At 50.6% G+C, this 27,406-nt stretch overlaps 1 protein-coding gene across 5 annotated transcripts; it reads left to right on the top strand.

Annotated features, from left to right (window-relative positions):
- The first annotated feature begins 527 nt into the window (after positions 1 to 527).
- KDF1 (keratinocyte differentiation factor 1) lies at positions 528 to 27,008 on the top strand. 5 transcript variants are annotated; one of them, XR_012897567.2, is made up of 6 exons: positions 528 to 659; positions 9,454 to 10,568; positions 12,092 to 12,166; positions 13,377 to 15,420; positions 25,715 to 25,804; positions 26,960 to 27,008. XR_012897567.2 is itself a non-coding variant. In XM_075908576.2 (5 exons), the coding sequence occupies exons 3-5, from the start codon at positions 9,473 to 9,475 to the stop codon at positions 13,457 to 13,459; spliced, it is 1,254 nt and encodes a 417-aa protein (XP_075764691.1). In that variant the 5' UTR covers positions 543 to 659; positions 3,045 to 3,207; positions 9,454 to 9,472; the 3' UTR covers positions 13,460 to 16,212. The 5 variants fall into 5 exon arrangements, 4 of the variants coding, with proteins under 4 accessions (XP_075764689.1, XP_075764691.1, XP_075764690.1 ...); XM_075908576.2 differs by lacking the exons at positions 25,715 to 25,804; positions 26,960 to 27,008 and adding an exon at positions 3,045 to 3,207 and having other exon boundaries at positions 543 to 659; positions 13,377 to 16,212; XM_075908575.2 differs by lacking the exons at positions 25,715 to 25,804; positions 26,960 to 27,008 and adding an exon at positions 5,208 to 5,322 and having other exon boundaries at positions 569 to 659; positions 13,377 to 16,212.
- Positions 27,009 to 27,406: the final 398 nt, after the last annotated feature.

Here is a 27,406-nt window from a genome sequence, read left to right as displayed (position 1 = left end):
GACCCGGTTGAGTGTGACAGGTGTGTGTGTGTGTCAGTGTTGGGAGAAGCGGGGGGGGGGGGGGGGTGGGAGGGAGGGGGGGGGTCAGTCCCAGTTGGGGGTGACGGGGGGGGGGTCAGTGTCGGGAGGAGCGGGGGGGGTCAGTCCCAGTTGGGGGTGACGGGGGGGTCAGTGTCGGGAGGAGCGGGGGGGGGGGAGGAGGGGGGGGGTCAGTCCCAGTTGGGGGTGACGGGGGGGTCAGTGTCGGGAGGAGCGGGGGGGGGTCAGTCCCAGTTGGGGGTGACGGGGGGTGTCAGTGTTGGGAGGAGCGGGGGGGGGGGGGTCAGTCCCAGTTGGGGATGACGGGAGGAGCGGGGGGGGGGGGTCAGTCCGGGGGGAGGACTCGGTAGCTGCGGGATCCCGGGGCTCGGTGGTTGGGAGGGTCCAGCCCAGGGAAGGGGGATTCGCGGGGGGGGGGGGGGGGTGGGGGAGGGGAGGAGCGAGAAGCTGGGTGGGGGCGGGGCACGAACTCGGGCCCTGAGCCCTCCTCCGCACGGGGTGGGGAGGAACTTCGCCTCTCGGAGAAGCGTGTTCCTCGCGGCAGCCCGTAGCGTTCGGTCACATGGTCTCACCTGGCCCAGGTGAGGGAGGGGCCGGACGCCGTTCACCTGGCTCGGCAGGTAACGCCGGGGCCGGGTCTGGGTCCCGACCCCCCCCCCCACTCCCGCCGGGAGGGGCCCGCTTGGGGAGCCCCGCCACCCCCCGCGCCCGGGGGAGCAGGCCCCGCCCCGCCCGGGCCCCCCCCCCGCCCCAGCTCGGGGCCGCCCGGTGCCCACCTCAGAGACCCAGCCCGCTCCCGCTGCTCCCGGGGCTCAGCCCCAGCCGGGGACGCTCCCGCGGGCTGGGTGCCTGGCAGCCGGGTGTTTCCTCCCCCCTCTCTCGGTTGGCCCCTTGGTGCTCGCGGAGGGCAGCTGCCGACCCCCCCCCCCCAGTTTCAAATGGAGGCGCGGACCCCTCGGGAAATCTTAGCGCGCCCGGGGGCCGCCGTCCAGAGGCTGTAAAGATCCTGCCTCGAGGCACAGGGACCTCGCCTTCCCGCTCCCGCTGAATCAGGCCCTAATGCTTGTGACAGCCCATCTCCTCCAGCATCCCCCGCCAGGCTCTGGTAACGTGGCATTTACCCAAACACTCTGTCTCCCCTCGTCCCCCCGTGGTGACGTGCTGTTGTGCTACCTTGTGTTGCTGGGCCATGGGAGAGAGGGGGGTCCAGAGCTCCGTTTGGGATGACAGATCTGCTGTGTTTTCAAATCCGATCAGCATTCTAGTAAGAATGGGACTGGGGGGAAAAAAGCTCCAGGGCAGCCTTTGCCACTTCTTGCCCTGTGCTCCGAAAGTGCTGCTGCGGGCATAATACTTATAGTTCTCTTGCTATACTAGATTCATGTCTTTTGACTTTTTCTTTAGAAAATCCTTTTTTTTTAAAACTTAACAAAAAATATCCTTCTGCTGTGTTGTTGGGAACTCCCAAGGTGTTTGTGTTCAGAGGTACATCTACCTCCATTTATGTGAAAACTTTGTCTGTAGTGATGAATGCAGGAGGGTGGATATTGTATGATTTGTACAATAGTGGTGTGGAGGATTGCTGCTGAGATTGGCAGCTCCGTTGTGCTAAGGTACAAATGCATAATGAGAGATGAGCTTCTGATCTAAATAGACAAGACAGATATGAAGTGAGAGAGAAACCAAGGCAGGAGCAGTGAAGTAACTTGCCCCAGGTCACCCAGAATATAAGTGATAGAGCTGAGAACAGAGCCAGGGTCTTCTGAGACCCAGTCTCCCACAGCAGAACTGCTTTAATGCAGGTTTGAACCATGACAGCAGTGTGGTTTTTGATTAAACTGTAAGCTATTGAGGGTTGTGTGTGTATTTGAAACTAAAACCAAGAAGGGATTAAATTTGAAATTCAGAACATCCAAGCAACAGTAAAAACTCCTTTTAGTCCAGTGTTTTCAAATCCTCCAGTACTAGTTAGGCATGAGAGTCAAAGGTGTGGCCAGCCTGGTTAGTGGCTTACTAAGGTAGATAATTCAGCTAGTTCTTATAACTGAGGCAGTTTTATAAAACTTTTGAAAATCTCCTTTGCCTCTCAACAAGGAAGATCTTAAATCCTGGATAATTAAATGTTCCAACTACTCACAAACACCATTCTTCTGAAATGGATGCTTAACTGCTTTGGAAGGACTTTTATTGCTTCAAATAAGACTGCTGCTTGAGCAGCAAGAAGGCTATCAACCTCATTGTCAGTGTCAATTTGGCAAATGGGTTTTAATCCTAATATTTATTTACCATTGTTAGGCACTTGGTTATAATTTAGTATCTGGGCTTACAGTCAAAGGGAACAAGTCTTTGGAATCCTGGCTGTTGGCTTTAACAACAGTTTGATATCTCTGTTGGCTGTGAAGTTTTTATAGTCTTAAACTTGTGATATGGTGGTGAATATAGTGTGCAGCTGTTATGTAATAGATTGAGCACAGGATGTGAAAGAGAAGTTCTGTCCCTGACACTGCATTTTGTACAGCTTTAGATAAGTCACTTAACTGCTGTGCCTCAGAAAAAAAATTATTGTACAATGGAGATAGTACCCACTTTGTAAGGTACTTTAAAACCTTAGCATACTAATAGCTATATAAATGGCCATATAGGCTTTGGATATATTTCATTCTTCTAACATGACCTCTGTATTATGAGTAATCTGTCTTCCTGCTGACCAGTAATGGTTTTCCACTTGGAGAGTCTGATCAGCTCAGATGGGATTTTTGGTGCATGAAAACCTGATGAAATTGAGAAACAGCTAATGGCCTGACTCAAAAGTGCTGAGCACCCACAGCTCCAAGTGAAGGCAGTGGGAGCTGAGGGTGCTTATTGTGATTTTCAAAAGGCACTATTTAGATTCCTTTCTAGGAATAAGGGAAGGGGCCTGTTAATCTTACAGACTATATAAGCGAGACCAGATGGCCTGAAGAACAGTTCTGTGCAACTCAAAAACTCATCTCTTTCCCCAACAGGTAGTCCAATAAAAGATACTGCCTCACCTATATTAGTTGCGCTAATATCCTGGGGCCAACCCAGTTACAACACTGCAAAATACATAAGTGTCAACCAAGGCTAATGAAGCCAAAACATCCGTGGAAAGTAGCAGGACAGAGACCAGTGAAGCTTATCCCTGAGGTATAAATATCTGCCAAGCACTCCCAGTCCTTATGTCTGTTACTTTGGTGGGGCTGATGTTTCTATTTTTAAAGTGGCTGTGGTCATCCTAATGAGGATGGGAGTAGGAAGGCTATATTACCTTTGCATTTGATGCTGATGTGACCATTCTTGGAATATTTTAAGAAGGATGTTGATGTGTAGGAGAGGGTTCCAAAAGATGCATACATTTGATGTAAGGGTTGAAAAGCATGCCTTATAGTGACAGATTCATGGATCTCAATCTGTTTAGCCTAACATAGGGATAGCTAAGGTGACTTGATCCCAGTTTATAATAGGGATGTTAAATTGCAGGTAATCAGCCAATCAGATGGTCAACGGAATTCCCATCAGTGACTCGAGTGGTCGATAAGGGGGGGGACTGCAGAGCTGCAGTGGGGTTAGCTTCCAGCCTGGGAAATAATCCCGCTGCGGCTCTGACTTTTAAATGTATTAAGAGCTGCCAGGCACAGTGGTGGGGACTGGGAGCGAGCCAGGAATCAGCGCAAAACAGGCTAATATTATTCTGGGATGCATTAATGGGAGTGTAGTACATAAGACCCAGGCTTCAGCTGGAGTACTGTGTCTCATTCTGAGTACCACCTTATAGTTAGGATGTGGACATATTGGAGAGTCCAGAGCAAAGTGACAAAAATAAGAGCTTTAGAAAGCCTGGACCTATGAGGAAAGGTGGGGGGGAGGGGGGGGAAATGGGCATGTTTAGTCTTGAGAAAAGAAGATTGAAAGCGAAACCTGATCCCTCTTCCAGTATGTTAAGAGCTGCTATAAAGAAGACAGTGATCAATTGTTCTCCATTCTGTTGAAGGCAGGACGCAGAATACGGGTTTCAATCTGCATCAAGGGATATTTAGGTTAAATATTAGGAAAAGCTTTCGAACTATAAGGATTAAGCTCTGGACTAAGCTTCCAAGAGAGGTTGTGGTGTCCTCGCCTTTGGAAGTTTTTAAAACAAGTTGGACAAACACCTGTCAGGGGTGGACTAGGTTTACTTGGTGCTGCCACAGTGCAGGGGGCTGGATTTGGCCGCTTCTGGAGGTCTCTTCATGGCCTAAGTTTCTATGATTCTCCTGTCAAATATTTGCTCCCTCTTCAGTACATTCTTGTGCTGTTCTTTTGTTCTCATCAATTTAACAATGTTTCTACTTTTTGTAAAATTCCTTTTTGATTTTTACTTCATTAAGGAGCTCCTGATGGAGCCATATTGATCTCTTACTAGTCTTCCTATCTTTGCTTTGCAATAGTTTGCAGTTACGCCTTTATAATATTGTCTCCTGGAGGAACTGCCAGCTCTCCTGAACTCCTTTTTCTCTTAGGTTAGTTCATGTGGGAAGAAAATCTATCAGTTCCCTGAGTTTGCTCAAGTCTCGGGTTTTTTAAAGTCCATTATCATTATTAGGGATGTAAAATCCCATTAAAAAAGTTAACCGGTTAAATCGTATGTTTAGCCAGCTAACTGGGATCCTGCAGCGGAGGGTTTCTCTAGCCAGGTCTTCTGTGGGTGTCAGTGGGGGCTGGGCCTGCCAGTTAACAGGTTGCCCTGGTAAGTATGCTGGTAAGGGGTAATCCTTTACATCCCCAATCCTTATTCTGCTGCTCTCACTCCTTTTCCTTAGAGCAGGGGTTGGGGGCCACTGACCCACAGAAAAATCAGTCGGAGGCTGCACACAAGTGAGAAGCAGCAACAAAAAAAACCCCTCTGATGTTGGCCCTGACTGAGGAGAAAGACACTCCCCACATGCCCCTTGCACACCAGAGCCTAGTGGGGCCCAGCCTAGTAGATTCTGTGTGCTCCAGCACTGGGGAGCAGATGAGGGGGGCTGGAGCACCTGTGAGCCCTGAGCCTCAGGGACCAGATCCAGGCCCAATCCGGCCCTCAGGGCTAGGTTCCTTACCCCTGCCTTAGAATCATAAAATCTTATCATTTCATGACCACTGTAAACCAAATTGCCTTTCACTTTCAGATTGACTACCAATTTCTCTCTGTTGGTCAGAAGCAAGTGTGAAATGGCTGTCTCCCTGGTTACTTCCTCCATTTTCTGGAACAAAACATTGGGCTCTTGCATCTAGCAGGCAAAGGTATTACAAGAGCCAGTGGCTGGCAGTTAGGGTTGCCAGGCCTCTGGTTTTGGACCAAGAATGCCTGTTTGAAAAGAGACCTTGGAGGCTTCAGTTGTCCCTGCTGCCAACCCGACTTAACAGCCCACTTGGCACAGTCTGGGCTCGGGGCTAAGGCAGGCTCCCTACCTGCCTTAGCTTTGTGAAGCTCTTGGAAGGGCCCACCTGGTCCCTGCGCCTCCTAAGCGCAGGGGGCCCTGCCCGCATGCTGCCCTCTCACCCACAGCTCCCGTTGATCACCGTTCCTGGCTCATGGGAGTTGTGGGGTTGGCACCTGTGGCACCAGGGAAGTGATGGAGCCTCCCTGCATAGGCACCAACTTCAGATTTCCTGAGGGGTGCTCGGCCTCCACTCTGTCCGAGGCCCTGTCCCTATTCTACCCTTTTCCTCCACTTGCCCCGCGCTGCACCGCCCCTCCTCTGGGGGTGCCCTGTATTCAATAGGTGCTTCCCTATAACAGGCAGGGGTGGGTGGGAGAGGGACAAGAGCTAAAGCAGCATTGGGCAACTTAGGCTAGTGAGTGGGCTGGAAGATTATCATCACCAAGAGGGTCTCCTGGGATAGGGTGGTTTCACTAACTGCCCCTGTGTACATAGAATTTGCGGGGGGGGGGGGGGGTGATTGAACTATAGCAGCACTTTGATTGGATGCAGAGGGAGCACATGGCTCTCTGTCATTGTTGTGTGCAAACAGCACCCATCTTGATTCGTGTGCCCTGGCTTTACGTGTGGGTCACTTTTAGTAAGTCCAGTAGGGAATAAAACTCTGCAGATGGATCAAGAATCTGGCAACCCTGCAAGTGGGCAATGGTAAACACAATGTATCATGAGCCATACATAGAACCCTGATGGGCTGCCGGGCCGCTGCTCTAAAGGGCAGGTATGTTCCCTTGTCCTCTCATGCTCAGCTAAGGGTCCGTCGTGCTCTCTCCACCCCATGATAACAGTGAGGGAGGTGCTTTGTCCTCCTGCTGCACATCATTCCTCTCTCCCCTCCCCAGCTTGTCCTGTTGGGCACGACTCCAGGCATGGAGCAGGAAGGAGCTGCTGTGCAACCTTGCCTGGCAGCTGGCTGGGGAGGAAGCAGCTTCTGCTCCCTGCCTCAGGTGGGTCATCTCCCCAGTCAGGATCAGGCAGCTACTGGCCAGAGCTGCTGGAAGGAGCTGGGCTGACTCTTCCACTCCTAGCATCTGGGCCATGTGTCTCACAGGCCTGCCCCTGCCCTGCCTCCTGCTCCTCCCCCACCAGTGCCCCCTGTCCACCACCATCAACTGTTTGGCAGTGTGCAGGAGGCGCTGGTGGGGAGACAGGGATGAGCGGATCATGGGGGACCCGTCACTGGTGAGCAGCATGGTGGGTGGGGAGGGAGGCCCTTCAGTGAATGCTCAGCACCTTCTACTTTTTTTTTAATGCTGCCCTGTGCCTATAGGCTGCAGGGACCTGGTGGCCACTTCCTGTGGGCCGTGGCAAATTTGCCCAATTCCGAACCTCCTGCACCAGCTTAATTTCCTTCCCACACTCAGACTCTCACAGTCGGTGTCCCCCGCACCTGAGCCCCCTACCCCAGTACTCAGCCCTTCCTGTACCCAAACTCCTTATTTCTGGCCCCACCCAAGAACGTGCACCCCCAGCCAGAGCCCTCACCTGCACCTCAATCCCCAGTCCTTGCCTTGACCTTCCCCCGAACTCCAAACCACTCATACTTTGCGCCCCCCCCCCGAGCCTGTACCCCTAGCCAGAGCCCTCATCTCTGTCCCACATCCCTAACCTCCTGTCTCAGCCTGATGAAAATGAGGGAGAGCGAGAGATGGAGGGAGTGGCGATGGAGCGAGTGGGAGTGGGGCTGCAGGGCATCGGGGTAGGTGATAGGACATGCGTGTGAATTTTTTTCCTCACGACACATGGGCATGTCTACACTCGCAGCTTCTTGTGGCAGAAATATGCAAATGAGGCTAAGCGTGGAATATCGGCGAGCCTCATTTGCATACCGAATGAGCCGCCATTTTTGAAGAAGAGGCTCTTGCGCCAGAAGGAGTGGTCTACACTGCCCCTTCTTGCGCAAGAAAACTCCTCTTATTTTCAGGAATAATGGCATTGCGCAAGAGGGGTTTTCTTGCGCAAGAAGGGGCAGTGTAGACAGCTCCTTCTGGCGCAAGAGCCTCTTCTGCAAAAATGGCGGCTCATTAGGTATGCAAATGAGGCTCGCCGATATTCCATGCTTAGCCTCATTTGCATATTTGTCACAAGAAGCTGCGAGAGTAGACAGCCATGACGACTTGTATGTTCAACTCTCATTTGGTAAGGTTCAGGGATCTAAATTTCAGCATGTGGAATTAGAAGTGGGTGTGTGGAGACCAGGGAGGGGAGGAAAGTTGCTCCTTTTGAGGCTGTTTCTGTAGCTAGGGCTGCCAACAGAGAGGAAAGGGGAGGCAAACCGGCAGCTGCCCCAGGGTCATGTGATTTAAAAGTTTTTGTCTGCTGCTACTGTGGCAGCAGCTGGAATCCCAGCCCTTTTAAATTGCCACTGGAGCCCCAGACAGCTCTGAAGGGCTACCTAGAGAAGGCTAGCCCCTGGCCCCACGCCTTCCACCTGAGTCCCCATCCCTTCTGGGGCCTAGGAGCCCAGCAATTCTGTGAGCAGCCCTGGCCTCGAGGTAGACTAATGTAGTAATTGCCATGTGACATCAGACTTGTTTGTAAAAGCCGCTTCTTAACTTTACTGCAAAGGTCTGATCTGAGACTAATTTGGCATTTACATTCAGCTCCATGAAAACATCTGCAATCAAAATGACAAGAGAAGCACAATTGGTTTTTCCTTCAGTGCTTTTTGCATGATAGGACGCTGATTGCCAAATGCAATCTGCAGCAGCCACCATGGCCAAATCCCAGAGTTTACTGAACACCCAGTAGTGCAGAGCTTGCTATCTTGGTTAGCTGCTCGTATGATGATCATTCGCTTGTCCTCTCCTGGCGCGTGTGCTTTGAAATGGATCTGGCTGATGCTTGGAGCCTAGTTTAAGCCCGAACAATGTCAGACAAAAGGGAAGTTGTTCAAAAGGAGATAGACTTTGCAAAGGGAAGCTGTCAGCTGGCACCTCCTGCAACTGCACCGCTCACTTTCGTGCCTTCCAAACAACTTCAGAGTCTGCGTCTCTTTCCGCCTGTGCTGCGGAAGCATCTTCCGAAGGTTGCAGGGACTCTGGTGCCACTAAAAGTAGCATTTTAAAAATAAGTTGCTTTTCTAAATTGCTGCTTCGCTTTGGAAGTCACTTACGACACGATTAAAGCATTAGTAAAGGTGCTGCAGGGATCAAATCTGACCTGGTCACTGGACAGGAGTTCTCAAACTTCATTGCTCCCCTCCCACCCTTTACTATGTGTCCTCAGGAGTGAGGACAGAAGCCTGAGTCTGCTTGAGCCTTGCCACCCTGGGTGGGGAGCAAAAGTCACAGCCCTATTGTCATGGATGGGGGGGAGGAAAAAGGGGGGAAAAGCGCCTGGCGGGGGGGGAGGCCTGTAACTAGGGATGTGAATGACTATTGGATAGTCGACACACTAGTCCATTAGTCCCTTTCCCCCCCCTTGCTGCCTCTATCAGAAAGAGGCAGCACGGGGAGGGGGGCAAAAGAGGGGGTGCTTCAAAGCAGCAGTGCTGCTTGAAGCCTGGGGTCAGACCCTGAGCTCCATGCGGCACTGCCACTTTGAAATACTGCGGGGAGCATGGGGCCAGCGGGGGCTGCTTGAGTCCCCCACTGGTCCCATGCTCCCCGCAGTGCTTTCAGCCTCGGGGCTGTTGCTGCACTTCAAGAGTGGAGGCACCCCTAAACTAATCTAATAGTCTATGCAAATTAATCTAAATTTAACATCCCTACCTGTAACCTGAGTTCTGCCACCCAGGGCTGAATCTTTAGCCCCAGCAAGTCTAACACTAGCCCGACAATCCCATTAAAACAGAGTCGTGACCCACAGGTTGAGAACTGCTGCCTAGATGATCCAGGTCTCATCCTTTCCTGGTGATTCTTAGATGCTGGATGAAGGCAAAGTTCCTGTGACAGTGACTCTAAGTTTGACATGAGACCTTCTTGTTCTCCAGGTGCCTGAGGAGGTGAGCCATGGTGGGCAGGAGAACCAGACATCCCCAAGAAGTAATCAGCAAGCACCAGGCAAACCTGTCCCACCTAGATGCTGTGCCCCAAAGGATCAGCCCATTCAGAGAGTGTGACATCAGCCTGGAGGTGTTCAGCAAATCCACCCCCGAACTCAAACAGAGCCGCAAGCTGGCACAGCAAGTGTGGGACAGGAGAGCCCGCAAAGCTGACCTTAGAGACTCCAATGGGAGGGAGGCAGAAACAATTACTTTTATTTCTGGCACAGCAGATGCTCCCCAGCCCCAGAGCTTGTGCTGTGTGTCTTTGTCTCACGCCTGGAATGCCTCCAAGGCTGTCCTGTGCTGTATAGTGACCTGTGGGGGCTGCTTTAAGAACTGCAGCGTTCATCTCCCCTGCCTGGGGCACACTGAGACTGTGACTGACGAGGGAAGAAACAGGGAGCAAAATGGACGTGTGCCAAACAGCAGCCCTGCTAACATCTCCCCCATTGAAAAGAATGGGAGCCAGATCAAAAAGAGCACAATAGGGAGCAGCTTCAGCTACCCAGATGTAAAATTGAAGGGGATCCCTGTCTATCCGAACCGGAGCCCTGGCATCCCCACAGATGCAGATTCATGCTACAAAGAGCCCCTGCCAGAGAAGCACAGGAACAGCATAGAAAAGCCACCTCTGTCCAGCAGCCACCGGAGCTCGGAGGAGTATTATTCCTTCCACGAGTCTGATCTGGACCCCAGTGAGCTCAGCAGCTCTATGTCCAGCAGAGAGATCGATGTCTTGATCTTCAAGAAGCTGACAGAACTCTTCAGCGTCCACCAGATTGACGAGCTGGCCAAGTGCACATCGGACACGGTCTTCCTGGAGAAGACCAACAAGATCTCAGACCTGATCAACAGCATCACGCAGGACTACAACCTGGACGAGCAGGATGCCGAGTGCAGGCTAGTCCGAGGCATTATCCGCATCAGCACCCGGAAGAGCAGGGTCCGGCCCCACATTTCCATCCCAGCCACCAAGAGCCATGAGGAGAAGGCGAGCAGAGGAAACCCACCAGACAGTGGTAATGAAACCATGCTGGAGTCCCTAATCCCCAGCCAAGACGGTACGTCAAGTCCCCTGTCCACAGTAGTTTTGCAGCTCAAATCTCTGTGTTTGAGACCTGGGTTCACCTTAGCATAGGGAGACTCCAGACTTAGAACGCCTGCAGGGATGGAGTTGGGAACTTGTAGCTTTCAAGGTTATTTTCCTGAGTTGAAGGAATCCTCGTTCCCTGCCACTTAATACTTTGACTTCCCCCAACCCACTTTGCAGCTATTATCCTTCTGTGTAACACACCACACTTTGCTCTGCCAGATGAGTGATGTAAGGTGTGGCCCTGCTGGCTCTGCAGTAGTCCTGACTCTCCTCCTTAACCCCATCTTAGGAAGCGAGGCCATGAGTCAAACTCAGGTCACTGGCATGATCAGATCTGCCACTTGCCAGAGCACATCCACTAAGGCTAGTAAGCTGGCTGCCTTCTTTAAGTTTTGACCAATGTTGTTCTGGGATCCTGTTTACCTCCTGATGGTTTCTTCCCCATGCCTCATTCTCTAGCCAAAGGAGTTTCCATTTCTCTGCCTGTAGCATGAAGGAACTTTCCCAACCCCGTAAAAAATCTGAATCCGTTGTTGTCTATCAATAACCTTGGAGAGATGGCTGCGCATGGAGTGGTTTCACCAGGTTAATTATCTAATCTCTTTGGGTGCGTCTAAGTTGCGCTCTAAACTCGAAATAAGATGCACAAATTGCATATCTTATTTCGATTTTGAAATAACCTATTTTGAAATTTGGTGCATCTACACAATGCCAAATTTCGAAATAATCCACTATTTCGAGATATCCCTTAAGCCTCATGGAATGAGAGTTACTGGAATGCCGAAATAGTTTTTGAAATAACGGCTGTGCTATTTCGAAATAATGGGAGGCTTATGTAGACGTGGGGTAGCTATTTTGGGATACCTCCAGTGGGTATCCCAAAATAGCTGTGCAGTATAGACTTTGGTTCTGTTTCTGGAAATCCTTTCCTTCCCCCACTCTCACCCTTACCTTAGACTCCAGTAGAATACCCTATATGCTCCCAGACTTCTGGACTGCACATTGAGATCAGTCACTAGCTTTTCCCATATCCTCCTGCTAACTCTTAGATGTTAGTTACTTCCAAGTATCTCAAATGCTGCCTCCCTCTAAAAGAAAAGGAGGAGCTGCTGACAGGGTATGAGGGCCTCTGTCCTTGGAATGTGCCACCCCTCCTTGTCTAGGTACCTAAATCTGCTAACCTGCAGGGCATACCACAGGGCATACCAGTTTAGGACTCTTGAAGAAGCAAATATTGTTGGGTGTGATGGACTGGTCTCTTTTGGGGCTCACGGATGATTTAGTTATACGTTTGCCATATTTAAATATTTTGTCAGCGTCGTTAGAATGTTTCCCCAATCTAAAGAATAAAGAAGTAGCAAGCTTAGCCCTGATACACAAATGAGTGGCTATTAAGGGAGAGCTTGATACGTTGGCTGGCAGGGCTCTGCACATGGGACCAAAAACACTTTCAGTCCTTCCTGTCTCAGGACTTCTGAATTTTCTTTTCAGAGTTGGATGTGCAGATATCGGAGGAAACCACGGCCGATATGATAGCCAGGAATATGAGGCGGTCCAGTGCTGCAGGTAACATGCCTGTCTTGCTCATAGTCAGTGAGAAAACAAAGGCTACAGCTTTTCCAACTCACATCTGTGACTTTGAGATGTGGCACTTCCTGTAGAGAGGCTGTTTCCTTCCTGGGGAGGACACAGGAGAGTTCCCAGATATACTTGAGGGATGAGGGGGTTTCTCGATCTCCCACACTGCACTTGGCCTCAGTTCCCAGTCTGTAAAACAAGAATAGTGCCCACCGTTTGGAGTGTTGTGAGGCTTACGGCTGGACAAAAGGTGCTATAGAAATGCAATGTGGTGGTGGTGAATCTGTGTTCAAGCCTTATGATTGGAGGGGTCTCAAATGGACCACAGGCCAAGCAATTTGGCCTGGGAGTCTTGTGGGTGGGTGGGGTGTCTCCGTCCCTGTCCTCCAAGCCCTGTTCCTTCTTGACACTGCCTTCCCCTCCCACCCCATTGCACTCCTTCCCGCGAGGGACGTGGAGGGGAAAGGGTGCAATGGGGGTGGAGGATAGGGTAGGGGCAGGGTTTGGGGGACAGGTACCCTGGTCAGACTGAGAAAATGCTTGGGCTATCAATGGCCCATAGCCAGGAGTTTGAGATGCCTGATCATGGTGTTTCTCATTTAGATCTTCACTGGTGCAAAAGGGAATGAACCAAAGATCAGATTTTATACACCCTCCCATCTCTCTCTTCCCCCCCCCACGCACACACTTCTCCTGGGGACTGAGGTCAAGCCTGAGGGCTTTCAGGGCCCTAACCTCTTGACAAAGTTTGAGGGGAAGTGAAACCATAGTTAGGATGGGATTTTTTGGACTCAAGTCTGAGGGTAAATGACAGTGAAGTGAAGCAGCAGGGGAGAATTATTTACCAGCAGGTGCCTTGGGCTCTGTTGCTTTCCCATGTTGCTTTTAATGTTTTGCATCAGAGAGCAGCCTTGAGCTGAAATACTAGTGTGTGTGTGTGTGTGTGTGTGTGTGTGTGTGTGTGTGTGTGTGTGTGTGTGTGTGTGTGTGTGTGAAGTGACAGGATCGCTGTTGAAAGTTGCCTATGATACTCGGAGTTGCGCTCTGCCTGAAGGTGTTGTGCTGCTTTCTCTTCCCGTGTGAGACGCAAGACCCTTTGTGGCAGCTGGATCTTTCTAGCTGCTGAGGATTTTGCTGCTGCAGTCTGTCATTCTGTGTAAACTTCTCCTCCCTCCCCTTTTCTTTTTCCCCTCTCAAGGATCTCCGCTGAGCAGAGCTTCCTCCTACCAGGACACAGAGACCGATTCTTCTGGAGCACCACTGCTGCAGGTTTACTGTTAGGATAATGGACCAAAGCAGTGTTCTGTGGGGGAAGAGGTTGCAAACAGAGTTCCTCATCTTTTAAAGTAAAATGTGCTAGGCCACTTTATTTTCAGCTCCCCCCCCCACCTTTGTTCAAGTTCAACTTGCCCCTCAACAGGTGGGGTGCATTGGATTTTTTTTTCTTGTTGAGAGACCATAACAGAAACTTGAGGAAATGGACCATGAATCTAGTGAACTTACTCCTAATGCAAGTTCTGGGACCAGAAGACGGACAAGGGGATATTGACAAACAAAATGTGTTCTCCCTTTGTGGGAACTTGCAGATCCATTTCCACCCTTGGGACGCAGTTTTAAAACCCAACCAGACGTCAGACATTCAGCTGTTGCCCAGCTCCAAGACTCAGCTGTGCAATTTTTGTCCTTCTGACCTTGTAGACGTCAATGTATGTTGTGTAGCTTTTGTGGATGATGTTTTCCCTCTCTAGGAACGTCTTTCCATGTATAGCAATTCTATTGAGGTGAACTCCAGGGCTGTAAGAACAACTGTTTAAAATCCCAGATCTCCACCTACCATTGCTAGTCCGGGTGGCCTCAGAGGCTGAATCCTCTAGGTACAGTAGCCAGATGAGTTTACTTGACAAAGTGCCTTATATCTGTCCTGGGGGGAATACCTCAGGAGAGGGTGGTTCAGCCTTCAGCATTCGTTTAATCCTTGGCCTCTTTACCCTAAGTGCCAACAAAGCAGCCAAGCTTAGTGCCAATTGCAACATGGACAACCTGTTGGTGAGACTACCTGGATTGAGACCCAACTCTTGTCTCACCGGTTGCCATGCAACCATTGAAAAAACACTTGAAATCACTGCCGCTCTGGTGATCCATGAGGTGTTAAATAGTCACTGGTGTCGATTTGTGACTCATTTGCCAATCAGCTTTTCCTTCACTCACCTGCCAAGGCTCACGTTACCCTTGGTCACGTTAACTGTTGGAGAAAACCCTGAACTTGTGTCTTGGAAGGGAAAGGAAGGGAAAGGACAGGCTTTTTTAAAAATGACTAATCAGTCCTCCCTGTAACTTTGCCTGTGTGTTTGGGATCTTAAATGTCCCTTAGAAATGCTCCCTGGAAAACTTTATGGTTGCCTTAAAGGAGGGGAGGGGGGAGAGAGGGGCTTTCTGGGGGAACTTCCCATGAAGCGTATGTAAGGAACGGATTATTCCTGTGTAAATGGGACTCTTGCTCCCCTGCGCACATGGGTGTTGAGCATGCTCGGCGCCTTCCCTCCTCAATCCAGTTACAAAACAACAGGTAGTGTTGCTACCCTAAAGGCACCAAACTGGGTGACCTTGAGGGCTGCCCTCGCTGCTGTGGCCGCTTGCTCGCTTATCAGAAAATAAACATGCCCAGCCACGAGATTTCTTTCTACACCTTGGCACCTTAGTAGAAGAATAGGAAATGCTCATTTGTGGAATTAACGAGCAATGAAACCAAAGTGTCCAGTGCTGCTAGAGGCAGACATTGGTAAAGGTGGGCTCTGGCCACGGTCTAGGCCGCACTTCTGTGCTTAAACAAAGGGAAGGTGAGTTTAGCTCGTAGGTTGGGGGACTAGAGGCTGTTTGCCTCCTGTGCTTTTCAAAGCTTTAGTTTCTCACTTAGCTAATTAGGGCTTCTATGGCTGTCTGCTGTGGACAGAACCCCTTTGAAACATAACATTCACCAGAGCCACGTTAAGTCCCGCTGAGACCTTGCTGTCTGTGTACATTTACTTCCACAAACACACATTCAGTCCTAGCAGTTGAAACGTCAGGGGCAGTGACTCATGGACTGATGCTGGCTGGACAGTGATAGGCTGGCTAACTGATCCCATGTCACTTTGAAACTTCTTCCATGTTTGGCTGGCTTTCTGTTAGCTCTGTGCTCTGCGTTGGGGCCTTTGGCAGGCTCAGCGGGATGGCCTGGCAATGCAGGGGCCACTGAACCTTTGGTGAGTTTGTTTTTCCTTTGGCTTTATTTTTTAAAGCAATGAAATATACATTTGGAAACTTCCCCCCTCCCCCCGCCCGATCATGCAAGGATCAGACTCAGAGGGGTCACAAAAACTCCTGACAAACAGGGCCTGACTGTAAATACGTAATATTTTGCATATCACCTTTGGGCCTTGCAGACTCTTGGCTACTGATCTGGTTTGTAAATACGCATTTGGATTTTTATTTTTATTTTTTACTTTTTAAAATGCAAATTTACCATGCACGGCCTGGAGCTTACTGCTGGGACTAACGGGGCAGTCGGTTCCATGCAGCCCCTATGACAAGGCAGCCTTGGGAAGAGCTGCCAATTGCTGCTGCCCAGATGCAATAGCAGACTTTTCCAGTTCATACAGTCTCTTGGGTTTACTCCTTATGCCAATAGTGCCTGACGTTGTATGGAACAGTGGGGGGTAGGTGTAAAACCACCCCTGTAACTGGGAAACTTGTGGCGTGCTATGTTTGACTCAGTCTGTCTTTGTGTGTTTTTTTTTTAATTGCTCCCTATTTAATTTTGCTTTACATTTCAACCTGAAGCTGATTTCAAACACATTCTTTGCTGATGGGCTTGGGAGAAAATGGGGTGCATAGTGGAAACAGGCCTGTGCCCTGAAGCTGACCGCGGTGCTCCAGCTGGACTTTTCTCTTGTGTTTGAGCACTGTGTCAAGTCTGTATATGTTTTTCTTCCAGTCGATGTGGTTTGATGTCTGGGGAGCAATGAGGGTCTGTGCAAATAAAGTGCCTCTTGGGAGCTGACTGTGTTCGGGGAAATGTAAAGGGGAAACACTGTCAGTGACAGTTGTACAAAACTGAGAGCAAAATGGGAACAATTTCTGTGGTGTGTCGTGTCCCCCCTCCCCCCCCCACCAGTACTCATTTAACCCCTCTGGCAGAGCCACTCCCTCATGAAGGTGCGGGGGAGGTCGGAGCTTTTTGTCCACCTGTCCCTCAGACTAAAAGGACGAGTTCTGGCTTTTTAAAGTCAATTACTCAACTGGCAGCTAGCTCAAAGCCCTGCTCCTGCTGCCATTCTCCTTTTTTGGGGTGGGGTGAGGATGGGAGGAAGATGATCAATCAAAGGATCTCCAGTAGGTTTCTCTGGCCTTGTCATTAGCCAAGGGAGTGTGGCTGTTTATAGGGTAACTACTTTGTAATAAACTTATTCAAAGGAATGGGGGCATGTGGGAAGAATCGATGCCAGACCCTGCTTTCTCCTCTTTGCAAGGCACTTCCTAGTGACAGTGGGGCTCCATTGACTGAGTGATGGTTGGCTTGGAAGGTGGTTGGTTGGGTGGGGTAGAGGGTTTTAATCCCCTTGCAGGGTCGAGGGTTGCTAGGAGCCTTTCAGACTGACGAGATCTGGAGCTTTCTACGTCTGAGTTGCCATTTGATTGCGGGAAGTCTGGCAATTCTCCCCTGCTGCCTGGTGTCAAGCCAGTGATTCTCACCCCTCCTCCCCCCCGTCTCCCCCGTCCCCCATTCCATTTGGGAGCCATGGCTCTGATTAGAGCAGAGGTTTTCAAACTCTTTTCTGCGCGACCCAGTTGAAGAATCTTGCTGATGCCTGTTGACCCACTGTAACTGTATCTTTTGATTAGAGTGCAGGCTCTGAGATGGGACTGCGGATGAGGGGTTTGGGATGCGGGAGGGGGATCCAGGCTGCGGCAGGGGATTTGGGCAGTAGCTTTGGGAGAAGTTCTGCAAGCTTGCAGCCAGCTCGTCACAGGGCAGCCCCCTCACAAAAAGTTGCTCTAGCATGAGCCACCTTCTCTTTTCCAGCTGCTTTCTGGGACCCAAGTAGGAGTCCCAGCTGTTCAGCCAGCTTCTGATTGGGAAGTTCCAATTAGGGCAGGGGTGGGGAAACTTTTTTGGGGGGCGGGGGGGCCACTGACTCAGAAATCAGTCGGGAGTCGCACACAAGTGGGAAGCAAAAACAAAACAAAAAACCAACCCACCCTCACTGAGGTGGTCCCCGACTGAGGAGAGACGCTCCCTACATTCCCCTCCCATACCTGGAGTCAAAGGGGGCCCAGCCTAGTAGATTTTGTGTGCTCCAGCCCTGTGATTGGGGGAGGGGGGGGCTGGAGTGCCAGCACCTGCTCCCCAATGCTGGGGGATGGGGTGGGCTGAGCCATGGGGGCCAGATCCAGGCAAGCTGGGGGCTGCATCTGGCACCTGGGTCTGAGATTCCCCACTCCTGGATTAGGGGTTGGCATATGTTGAATTAATGGGGAATGGTTGAGTGCAGGGAATTGCTTTGTATGGTCTTTTTACTAGTGACCAGGCATATTTGACACACAAGGCCACCTGGCAAAGCTGGAAATCAGGTTATTACTTTTACCACAACTGTGACCAGGCGCCTCACCCACTCTCAAGTTATCTGCTGTGCCTGTGTATATACATAGTGAAATATGTCCCTGTTCCAAAGAGCCATAACAAGAATTCAGAGCTGTCTGTTAGTTCCATGCTCTCATTTCCTACAGGGGGTGTAATTGCGGTTATTTCTGGGAAGTAACTATGATGCCTGATGCCATCTTCCACTAAAGATCTGATCTATATGACTTTGTCCCTTGTAACAGTGAAAGTGCCTTACATCCTCACTCCCAAGCCTGTGTGTCACTTTGTATTTTGTTCGTGTTCTCCTGATTCGTGCCTGGTGGTCAATGAGTTGGCAACATCTTTTTGCTACTGGAAGAGTTGTCGTCTGTCAATCCAGCAGTTTCTTAGCTGCTGCACCTGGATCCACTCTGAGTTCCAGTATTGGGCATGATCTTTTCGGAAGACTATGGTGACTAAAGAGCTATTGCTATAATACTACACGGCTGTGTCTAGACTGGCCAGTTTTTCTGGAAAATCAGTCGCTTTTCTGGAAAAACTTGCCAGCTGTCTGCACTGGCCGCTTGAATTTCCGCAAAAGCACTGACTTCTAACTGTAAGAAATCAGTGCTTCTTGCGGAAATACTATGCTGCTCCCATTTAGGCAAAAGTCCTTTTGCACAAAAGGGCCAGTGTAGACAGCTCAGATTTGTTTTCCACAAAAAAGCCCCGATCGCGAAAATGGCCATCGGGGCTTTTTTGCGGAAAAGCGCATCTAGATTGGCACGGACGCTTTTCCGCAAAAAGTGCTTTTGCGGAAAAGCGTCTGTGCCAATCTAGACACTCTTTTCTGAAAATGCTTTTAACGGAAAACTTTTCCGTTAAAAGCATTTCCAGAAAATCATGTCAGTCTAGACGTAGCCCACAAGGCCAAGAGCTGAGCAACTCAGGAGGAAGGGGATTTTTGGCAGACTGGTTTTAACATACATTTACTTCCAAGGTCTAAATGAATACCGAAGAGCGGATCTCTCCTCCCTCTGCCTGTAGTTGTGTTGACAAAATTCTCAGCATTTGGGTGTTTCCTTAAAAGAGAGTCTGATTCATGATGAATCTAGGTGTTAAAACTATCCCATTGTCTCATGCCTGTTAGTTACGTAAATATCTATGGGTTTAACAGGAACCGATTTTCATGCTGAATATGTATTGTGCTGATTTTAGCTTCAGTAGTACAGTGTCTGTGTTGAGAAACTGTACCTGTGAATGTACGTCCTTTTGGGAGCTTGAGTCAGCATTCGTATTTCACTACTGATAATTTGGGTTAGGTTTTCAATGGAGTAAGCAGCAAGTTTCTACTGAACCTGTGTCTTAATCACCACTGGAAACCACCCTATGGTGCACTTCAAAGGTTTTGTCCCATCACGTGGCTATCGCCTTAGCAGACACTATTATCATGCAGGTCACTGACCTGGGCAGCTATGGGAGCATCTCTACCCGGGCTGTGTTTCTCAGCATACATACGAGTCTAGTACATCCTTGTGCAAAACCCAACATGTCAGCGCTGACAAATCTCTCGACTGATTTAATTCAATGTGTGTTGTTAAAGTTTGCAAAAAGCCATTGATCTTCCCGCGAATGAACAGATTCTGTACAGGGGTTGCCAGTTTGAATTGAACATATTCCTGGAGGTTTCATCACATGACAATCTTTTGATCTTTCATGCCAGGAGACTCCAGGAAAATCCTGGAGGGCTGGCTAGTAAAGCTCCTTTTTGGAGCATGCAAAAAGGCAAATCAAAGCCATGGACCTCGCTCACCTCTTGAAAATGACTAAATGGTTTCTTTCCATGTGGTCAAAAAGATATGTTGGAAATTGGACTGTTCTACCTGGGATCTTTCCTCCTTAGCTTGTCACCTGAAAGTGGGAGCAGCAACCTGTTCAGGTAAGACCATGATTTGAAATGCCTACTACTTGTTCTTTCTGCTGCAGGTGGTGGTGTGTGTGTGTTTATGAAGTCGTGCTAGAGCCTGGGCTGCCTCCCATATTGTTTAAACATGTAGCTTACAAAGCTAAGCCAGGGGCTAGTGTTAGAAAAAGGAAAGTGGGAGGGGAAGAGAATTGTATGTGTCTGGAAACACCTCTGCAAAGTGTCTTCAGGGCTTTGCTTAAGTATGTGGGAAGGGATGAGCGGAGGCCCTTGCGGGTATGTCTGTACTGCACCTGTGAGAGAATCTCCCAGCCTAGGCACACGGACTCAAGCAGGGCATGGACGGCACAGCTGGAGCTCAAGCTTAGGAGGTCAAATGGGCTCGAGAGCAGAGCCACAGCGTCTACGGGGCTGCTATTAGCACACTTGCTTGAGCCCTGCTAGCCAGAGTCTCCACCCAGGCTGGCAGACTCGCTCCCAGCTACAGTGTAGAGTCGCTGAAGAGGTGCAGGACTCCTCCAAAGGCCTGGTCAGTTGCTGACCTAAGGAGCCATAGTGGATCCCTAACCCAAAGGCTTCACAGATCTTGGGCTGTTGTTCCTGCTCTTTTCTGTCACCTGTGCAGTGCTACGCCTCCTGTCTGCTTTCTGTACAGAGTTCGAAGGCTGGGAGGCACGACTGTCTTAGGCAACGCCAGCGCCTGTCACAGGATGATTGATTTTTGTTGTGCTTCCTGTACGAGCGTCCACAGCAGGGCAGTGAGCCTGAGGAATATTGCCCCTGTGATGCTATCTCGAAAATCACTTTTCCAGTTCAACCTGCTTGGGAATGATGACTAGTTTGAACGTAACGTGTGTGCTGAATGCACCTTTCTTTGCCTGGAGGTGGCAGCACTGAAAGGAAAAAAAAAGCAGGAGTATGGGCAAGTGCAAGGCTACATCGCCATCTAGTGGTCACAAGAGGAAGCATCTGCCTGGTCCTGGGGGTGCTGGTTGGTTTAAAGCTGCCATAATGGAAAGTTGGGTTCTCCTGAACAGCTCCACCGCCATCGTCTGCAATGACTGAACATGAGAGGGTGCCTCATATATTCGCTGCTACTAGCGACATTTCGCACGGATTGTCACGTTCCCCGATCTCCCTCGCCATGAGGGAGCCGGTCTGTACACGGGGGTGCAAAGGTGTCCCCCAAGTAAGCATCCTTGGGGAAGGCAGGGCTGTTCGAGCCTCCCTCCCCTATGCTCTGACTGGCTGGGGCTGATTTCCCTGCTTACTTGGGGGGCTATGAGGGATGCATTCACACCCTTGTGGTCTACATTTACAAAAAAAGCACCCCCCGCAGAAATTCCTATGTACGGGTTTGGGGAGGTAGGAGAAGGTAGTTACACCCAACTGATGGAAAAATGAAGGCTGAGAGAGGCAAAAGGAACTTGTCTTACATCACACAGCCAGTCGGGGTAGTGTTAGGACTCAGAAGCCCTGACTTTCAAACTAATCGGTCTGGAGTTTCACATGCTGAAGGATCAGAATAAATTAAGGGACCTCAAACAAGCTGCAGCCCAGCAGCCTTTCTAAGTGATTAGTCAGCAAGTATTTTATAAGAATGAGAACATCAGAGAGAGAACCGATGGCAAGAAGCAGATAAATTCCCCAAGAGGATGATTGGTTCTGGCTTATTTGCTGGGCCTTCAAAAGAACAACAAAGTTGCCAGCCTCCTCCATATCACCGGCCTCCCAGCTCAGCCAATCAACATGGGGACTGGGAAGGGTGGGAATCTATGGATTTCCCCCAGATGGCAGAGGGATGGCTCAGGTCACCAGTTGGCATCATGTTCAGAGCATTCTTCCTGTCCCATCTCTTGTGAGGACTTCTTGCCAGGAGGGCTGGAGAGAAGCTCCCCTCCCCCACTAATACCTGTGAGTGGAGGGAGGGAAAAGGGAAACCAAAACCCCCAATGACCCCCATGACTCTAAGGGTATGTCTAGACTACATGGCTCCGTCGACGGAGCCATGTAGATGAGTTTACTAAACATAGGAAAAGGAAGCGGCGATTTAAATAATCACCGCTTCATTTACATCAAAATGGCCACTGCGCTGTGCTGATCAGCTGTTTGGCGGCACAGTGGGGCAGTCTGGATGCACCGCGGTCAACAAGGGAAGCCTTTGTTGACCGCTCTGTTATGCCTCGTGAATGAGGTTTACCGGAGCAGTTGACAAAGCCTTCCTTTGCTGCCCGCGGCACGTCCAGACTGCCCCGCTGTGCCACCAAACAGCTGATCGGCACAGTGCGGCAGCTATTTTGATGTAAATTAAGCAGCGATTATTTAAATCGCCGCTTCATTTTCCTGTGTCTAGTAATCTCATCTAGATTGCTCCGTCGACGGAGCCATGTAGTCTAGATATGCCCTAAGAGACAAAGGCCAACATGGGGGAAAAAATTCTCCCACCTTAACTTAGTATTTTTCATGCCTTGAATTTGGCCAACACCAGGTGGACGAAGCTGCATCGGTACCAAACCTCTCAGAGACTCTTACCTTTGCCAAAAGGATATCACTTGTCTAGCAAAATTAATAGTGGGAAAGGAGAAAACTCCAAAGAGGCTCCTCCTCGTGCTCATGTATGTGACCCTGAATTCTCTCTGTCTTTAAGGGAAAGCCTCAAGAAAGAGACTTCCTGTGGCAAAGCCAATCTGAGATTGCCCCTGCCCTGTGGCCTGTCCTACTTGGTCGGTGCCATGGGCTCTCTGTGAGGTCACCACGTCCCAATCTCCTTTAGCCAATAAGATGAGGTGCTGCAAAAGAGTCCTTGTGATGTCACTGCCACACCCACCTCAATCCTGCAGGGAAAAATTCCTGCCCCTGGCCAGCCCCTTTGCATGACTGAGTTGCTCACAGGGATGAAAGTAGCTTACATGTCTTACAGGTATTGCTGCATCACCCCCATGAGTGTGTGTGTGTTCTGATACAACAGTACTTGTAAGAAATTAAGTGTGGGGTAGAGTGCAGGGGCCTCAGGGCAGCGGGTGGGGATGTGGAGGGGTTAGGGCAGGGAGGTACAGGAGTCAGGGCAGAGGGCTGAGGATGTGGGGGTGCAAGAGTCAGGGTTGGAGGGTGAGGAGGGGCTCAGGGCACAGGGCTGGGGTGTGTATGGAGGGGTGCAGAAGTAAGGGCACAGTGCTGGGAGGCAGGGGGCTCAGGGCAGGGGGCTGGTGGTGTGAGGAGCTCAGGGCAGAGGGGTGCAGGAGTTGGCAGAAAAGTGGAGGCACAAGAGTAAGAGGATAAAGAGAGGCGGGGCACCGTGGGGCCAGAGGATGCGCATGGGGAGTGTGTAGGGTGGCAGGGGAGCTGGACAATGCTGGGGCCAAGAAAGGCAGGCAGGGAGTTTTCATGGAGCCAGAAATATTCCTGGTGCTGGAGCTGCACAGGTCCGTATAACTTGCCACCTATGGTACGAACAGCATTAGAACTACAAAAAGTGAATTTTAAGTGTTTAATGAGGCAACAAACAGACCCAAACAGATTACAGGCTGCACCTCCCTGGTCTGGCACCCTTGGGACCTGACTCGTTCTGGATAAGGGATTTTGCCAGACCACAGGAGATCATTTCTGGCCTTCCTGCTGCCGGCCCCACCCTCTCCCCTGCCACCCCACCGGGCTTCCGGTCCTCCCTCTCAGCCCAGCTGGGCCGTGCACCAGGCTTCTTGGCTCCCTCCCAGCCCAGCTGGGCTACATGCCAGACTTCCTTAGCTGTGTGCCAGCCCAACTCTGCTGCGTGCCAAACTTCCAGGCTCACCTCCCCCCACCAATTTGCAGCCCAGCTGGGCTGTGTGCTGGTCTCCCAGCCCCCCTCCCTTGCAGCACACCAGGACACTCTAATCCTGGAACATCCATGGTCCTGCCAGACCAGGGATGTTGTGGATCAGAGTCCCAGTTTATAGAGGTGCAACCTGTACTAAGGAAATGAAACCAAGTACTCAAACTAAGTCCGATTCACTAAAGAAATTGGTTAATTCTTTACCCTAAATACTGTTGCAGGAAGATTACTGAAAAGCACGATGCCATTTCAGCTTGGGATCAACTCTTTCCCACAGTTCACTTCTTGTTTCAGGTGTTTTTCAGTTTCTCTTTGCATGGGAAGTCAGGGGAAAATCCTCATCATCTTACTTCCCAGCCTTAAAGAAGATTTACATAAGGTGGGAATCTGTTTTTTCCTGTCTTGACCTGCACATCTTTACCATGGAAAATTACTAGAACTCCAAGGTGTAAACCTTGGCTGGTCTCCAGCCTCAAGGCACAGACTAGAGCAGCTCGCTGGTGTGAGAGTTGGGATCAGAAAGCCCCCAGAGGCTGGGCTTCCTGACCTAGTAATATCACAGCTACCTCCCAGGACACTTCTCAGGAAGGAGAGGAATCAGTATCTTCACAGTCTTGTTCTTTCTCCCTAGTGGCCCATCAAGTTTGATGGCCTGTTGCCAGGTGGATGTCTGCCAAATACAGTAATTCCTCATTTAACACTATAGATGCGTTTCTGAAAATGTTCGTGCTAAGTGAAAACGTGCTATGCCGGGTCAATTTCCCCATTAAAAATAATGGAAAAGGTGGGGGTTGCGTTTCAGGTGGTGGCAGCAAAGTCAATTTTTTGTTGGTGCTGGGTCATCAATGTCAATATTCAATATCTAGCAACGCAAGTCGCCGTGGTTTGTTAAAACACAAAGATAAACACGTGAGTGAGCAGAGGAACGCTGTGACCATGTGTATTCATCTGCTCATGAGTATTACCACTGTTTTCTCCAACTTATACTGCCGTGTGAAGTAGTCTGCCACTTGATTATTTTCATGTTATTTCGGGGACTGTCATGTTATTTGAAAAAGTTCCCTTAAAAAAAAATCGTGCTATTGCAAAAACATGTTAAGTGGGCACGTGTACACACCCAATTGTAATTGTTACATAGTTCCTATTCCTAGTTTTGATACCAAATGATTCATGCATGCTAACTGGATAATCACATTCAGTACACTATAATCTTCCCAGTAATATCTCTCATGTCCCATCTTGCATAAAACATACCTGTTTTGCTTTATTCATATCAGAAAAACAACTCTATGAAGAATATGGGGTATACGGTTACAGTGGGGTTTGGGGAGGGAGAAGTCAGGGTAGGGGACTAAGCACAGTTGGCAGGAGTGAGGAATTTGGGGTTCCCAGGCTGCAAGGGAAAGCAGGATGTGGTGGTACAAGGGTTTAGGGCAGGACTACTTAACCTGCAGCCCACAGCCTGTTTGTTTGCAGCCAGGGTGTGGTTTGGGTTTATCTGGGCCTCAACACATGGCGCGGGTGGGATCCTTTGAACATAGCCGCTACTGGGAACACGCCCCACAATGGCAAGGCATCTCCCAGGTGAGGTGAGCATTGAAAGATGCAAGCGAACGGGCTGGCTGGAACAGACAGGTACAGGATGTTGGTGTTTCTAGCCTCCAGGGAGGAGGTGCCAGGAGCACCAGGGCATTGTGGGAGGTACTGGCTGCTTAGCTCATGGGCAGAGCCTGAAAGGGGCTGACTGGTTCACACTGGCCATGTTTGGGTCCATGCCACACCTTAAAGCTTAATCTTTGTATTCATGCCAGTCAATGTGAAAGAAGCTGTTTGCATATATATTTGCATGTATATGCAACCACACTTAAGTTGCAGCCCTCAGCATGTGGTCTCCTCATCTCAAAAAGAACTAGGCACCACCAAATGAAATTGGGCAGCAGGTTTAAAACAAGTAAAAGGAAGTTCTTCTTCACACAGCGCATAATCAATCTGTGGAACTCCTTGCCAGAGGAGGCTGTGAAGGCTAGGACTGTAACAGAGTTTAAAAGAGAACTAGATTAATTCATAGAGGATAAGTCCATAAATGGCTATTAGCCAGGATGGGTAAGGAACGGTGTCCCCAGCCTCTGTTTGTCAGAGGGTGGAGATGGATGGCAGGAGAGAGATGGCTTGATCGTTACCTGTTCGGTTCACTCCCTCTAGAGCACCTGGCATTGGCCACTGGCGGCAGACAGGATACTGGGCTGGATGGACCTTTGGTCTGACCCAGTGTGGCCCCCTGGGCTTCCAAACGTGAGTAGCCTTGGTTTAGGGAGTGGGAGTTGCTGGGGGCTTGAGGACTGGTTGGAGCAAGAGGGATTAGCAGCCTGGGGGAAGTTGCCGACAGGGGTGTGGGTGCTCATGGCAGGGACAAGGGAGTCATGGCACAGCGGGTCTGGGGGCGCAAGGCGCTGGCAGGGTGGAGGGCGCAGCAGGGAGGGGGATGGAGGGAGTTCGCGGGGATGTGCTCAGGGGCGAGGGGGTCTGGGCTGAGCTGCCGCCGGCCAATGCGCCTGAGCCGGTGGGACCGGGCAGCCAGTGCGCGGAACAGTGGCCTGTCCCCGGGGAACGGGAGCCCGGGGCGTGCGCCGGGGGTGGCCCGTCCCAAAGTGCCGCCGAGCGAGGCTCCTCCCGGGGCGGGCCGAGGCCGGGAGCGGCTCCTGCCGAAGCGAGAAGGCGGAAAGGCCGGGCCCGGCGCGGAGCCGCAGGTAAGCAGCAGCCGGGGCGCGGGGCGGCCGGGCGCCGCGGGGAGCGAGTCGGAGCCTGGCGGGCGGAGCTGCCCTGCAGCCGGCTCCTGGCTCCCACCCTCCCGGACCCGCTTCTGGGAACGAGCTGCCCGGCCCCTGCGCCCGGCGCTCGGGGCCCATCCCCAGCCAGGCGAGGCGGGGGCAGGCGGCTGCGGGCTTTCGGGTCCCTCTCAGCCCGACTCTCGCAGCCGCGAGCCGCTCTGGGGCTGCGCCCGGAGGCAGGAGACGCGCCGAGGTTTCCAGCCGGAGCCTTTCCTGCGCGCAGCGCCAGGACCGCGGCCGCAAGCGGCTGGCGCTAGTGAGAGAGCGGGTCGCCTCTGGAAGCCCATAACAACCAGTCCTGCCGTCCAGAGAAACCAGCTCTGGGCTGGATGAAAGGGAGCAGAGACCTGGGCGGGGAGCTGTGTTTATTTTTAAACAAACCGGCCAAGCAGACATAATATTTTCTCAAATGGGCACATCAAAGAATATGGGAAGCAGGAAGCCTTGAACCAGAGACAGCTTTGCCACAGTGGTCGGCGGAGCAGATGTCTGAGAGCACATTTAAAAATACCTGGTGCCTGGAGCCATCTGTCCGCCTACCACTCATATCCTACTAGCTAAACCAGAGTCAGTAGTCTGAAGCAAGTTTTCAGAGGTAACTTGCCTTCGTCTGTTTCAGCAAGGAGTCTGGTGGCACCTTCAAGACTAACAAGTTTGTTATGGCAGAAGCTTTCCTGAGTTGCAACTCACTTCAGATCATGAAGGGAAACTCTTGCAGCAAGTTCTCTTAGGATCATCTGGATACTACAGTAAGTGGTTTTTAGTATGTCAGTAGTTGTTATTCATGCTTGGCGTTACGACAGAAGTGCAATTTCAGCTTGGGCTAAGGGATTGCTTTGCTGCTGGAGCATTGTGGTGGTGGTGGTGTTTTAAACATGAGTAATAAGCATCTCATATCTATTATCCGTAGGAGACAGAAGGAACATTCTAATACCTAATTGTTTTCCAGCCTACCCCCATTTTAATTGTTGGTTCTGTTCTTGCCTACACATCATCCACAAGCAACACCCATATTAGATCAGAAACTTTCTAGTAAAGAAGGTGTAACTATGTTTCTGTTGTTTGT

Source organism: Pelodiscus sinensis, chromosome 26 (assembly GCF_052426305.1).
Source record: "Pelodiscus sinensis isolate ZL-2025 chromosome 26, ASM5242630v1, whole genome shotgun sequence".
Lineage (NCBI taxonomy): Eukaryota > Metazoa > Chordata > Testudines > Trionychidae > Pelodiscus > Pelodiscus sinensis.
The sequence above is the reverse complement of the archived record's forward strand: the minus strand, read 5'-3'. Positions and strand labels throughout refer to the sequence as shown.

What these genes read in the sequence shown, in the direction of transcription:
- KDF1 (XM_075908574.2), top strand. Translation starts at nt 9,473, where the DNA reads ATGGTGGGCAGGAGAACCAGACATCCCCAAGAAGTAATCAGCAAGCAC. An exon ending in CCTAATCCCCAGCCAAGACG is followed by an intron (nt 10,569 to 12,091) that starts GTACGTCAAGTC and finishes TTTTCTTTTCAG; the next exon opens with AGTTGGATGTGCAGATATCG. An exon ending in GAGGCGGTCCAGTGCTGCAG is followed by an intron (nt 12,167 to 13,376) that starts GTAACATGCCTG and finishes TCCCCTCTCAAG; the next exon opens with GATCTCCGCTGAGCAGAGCT.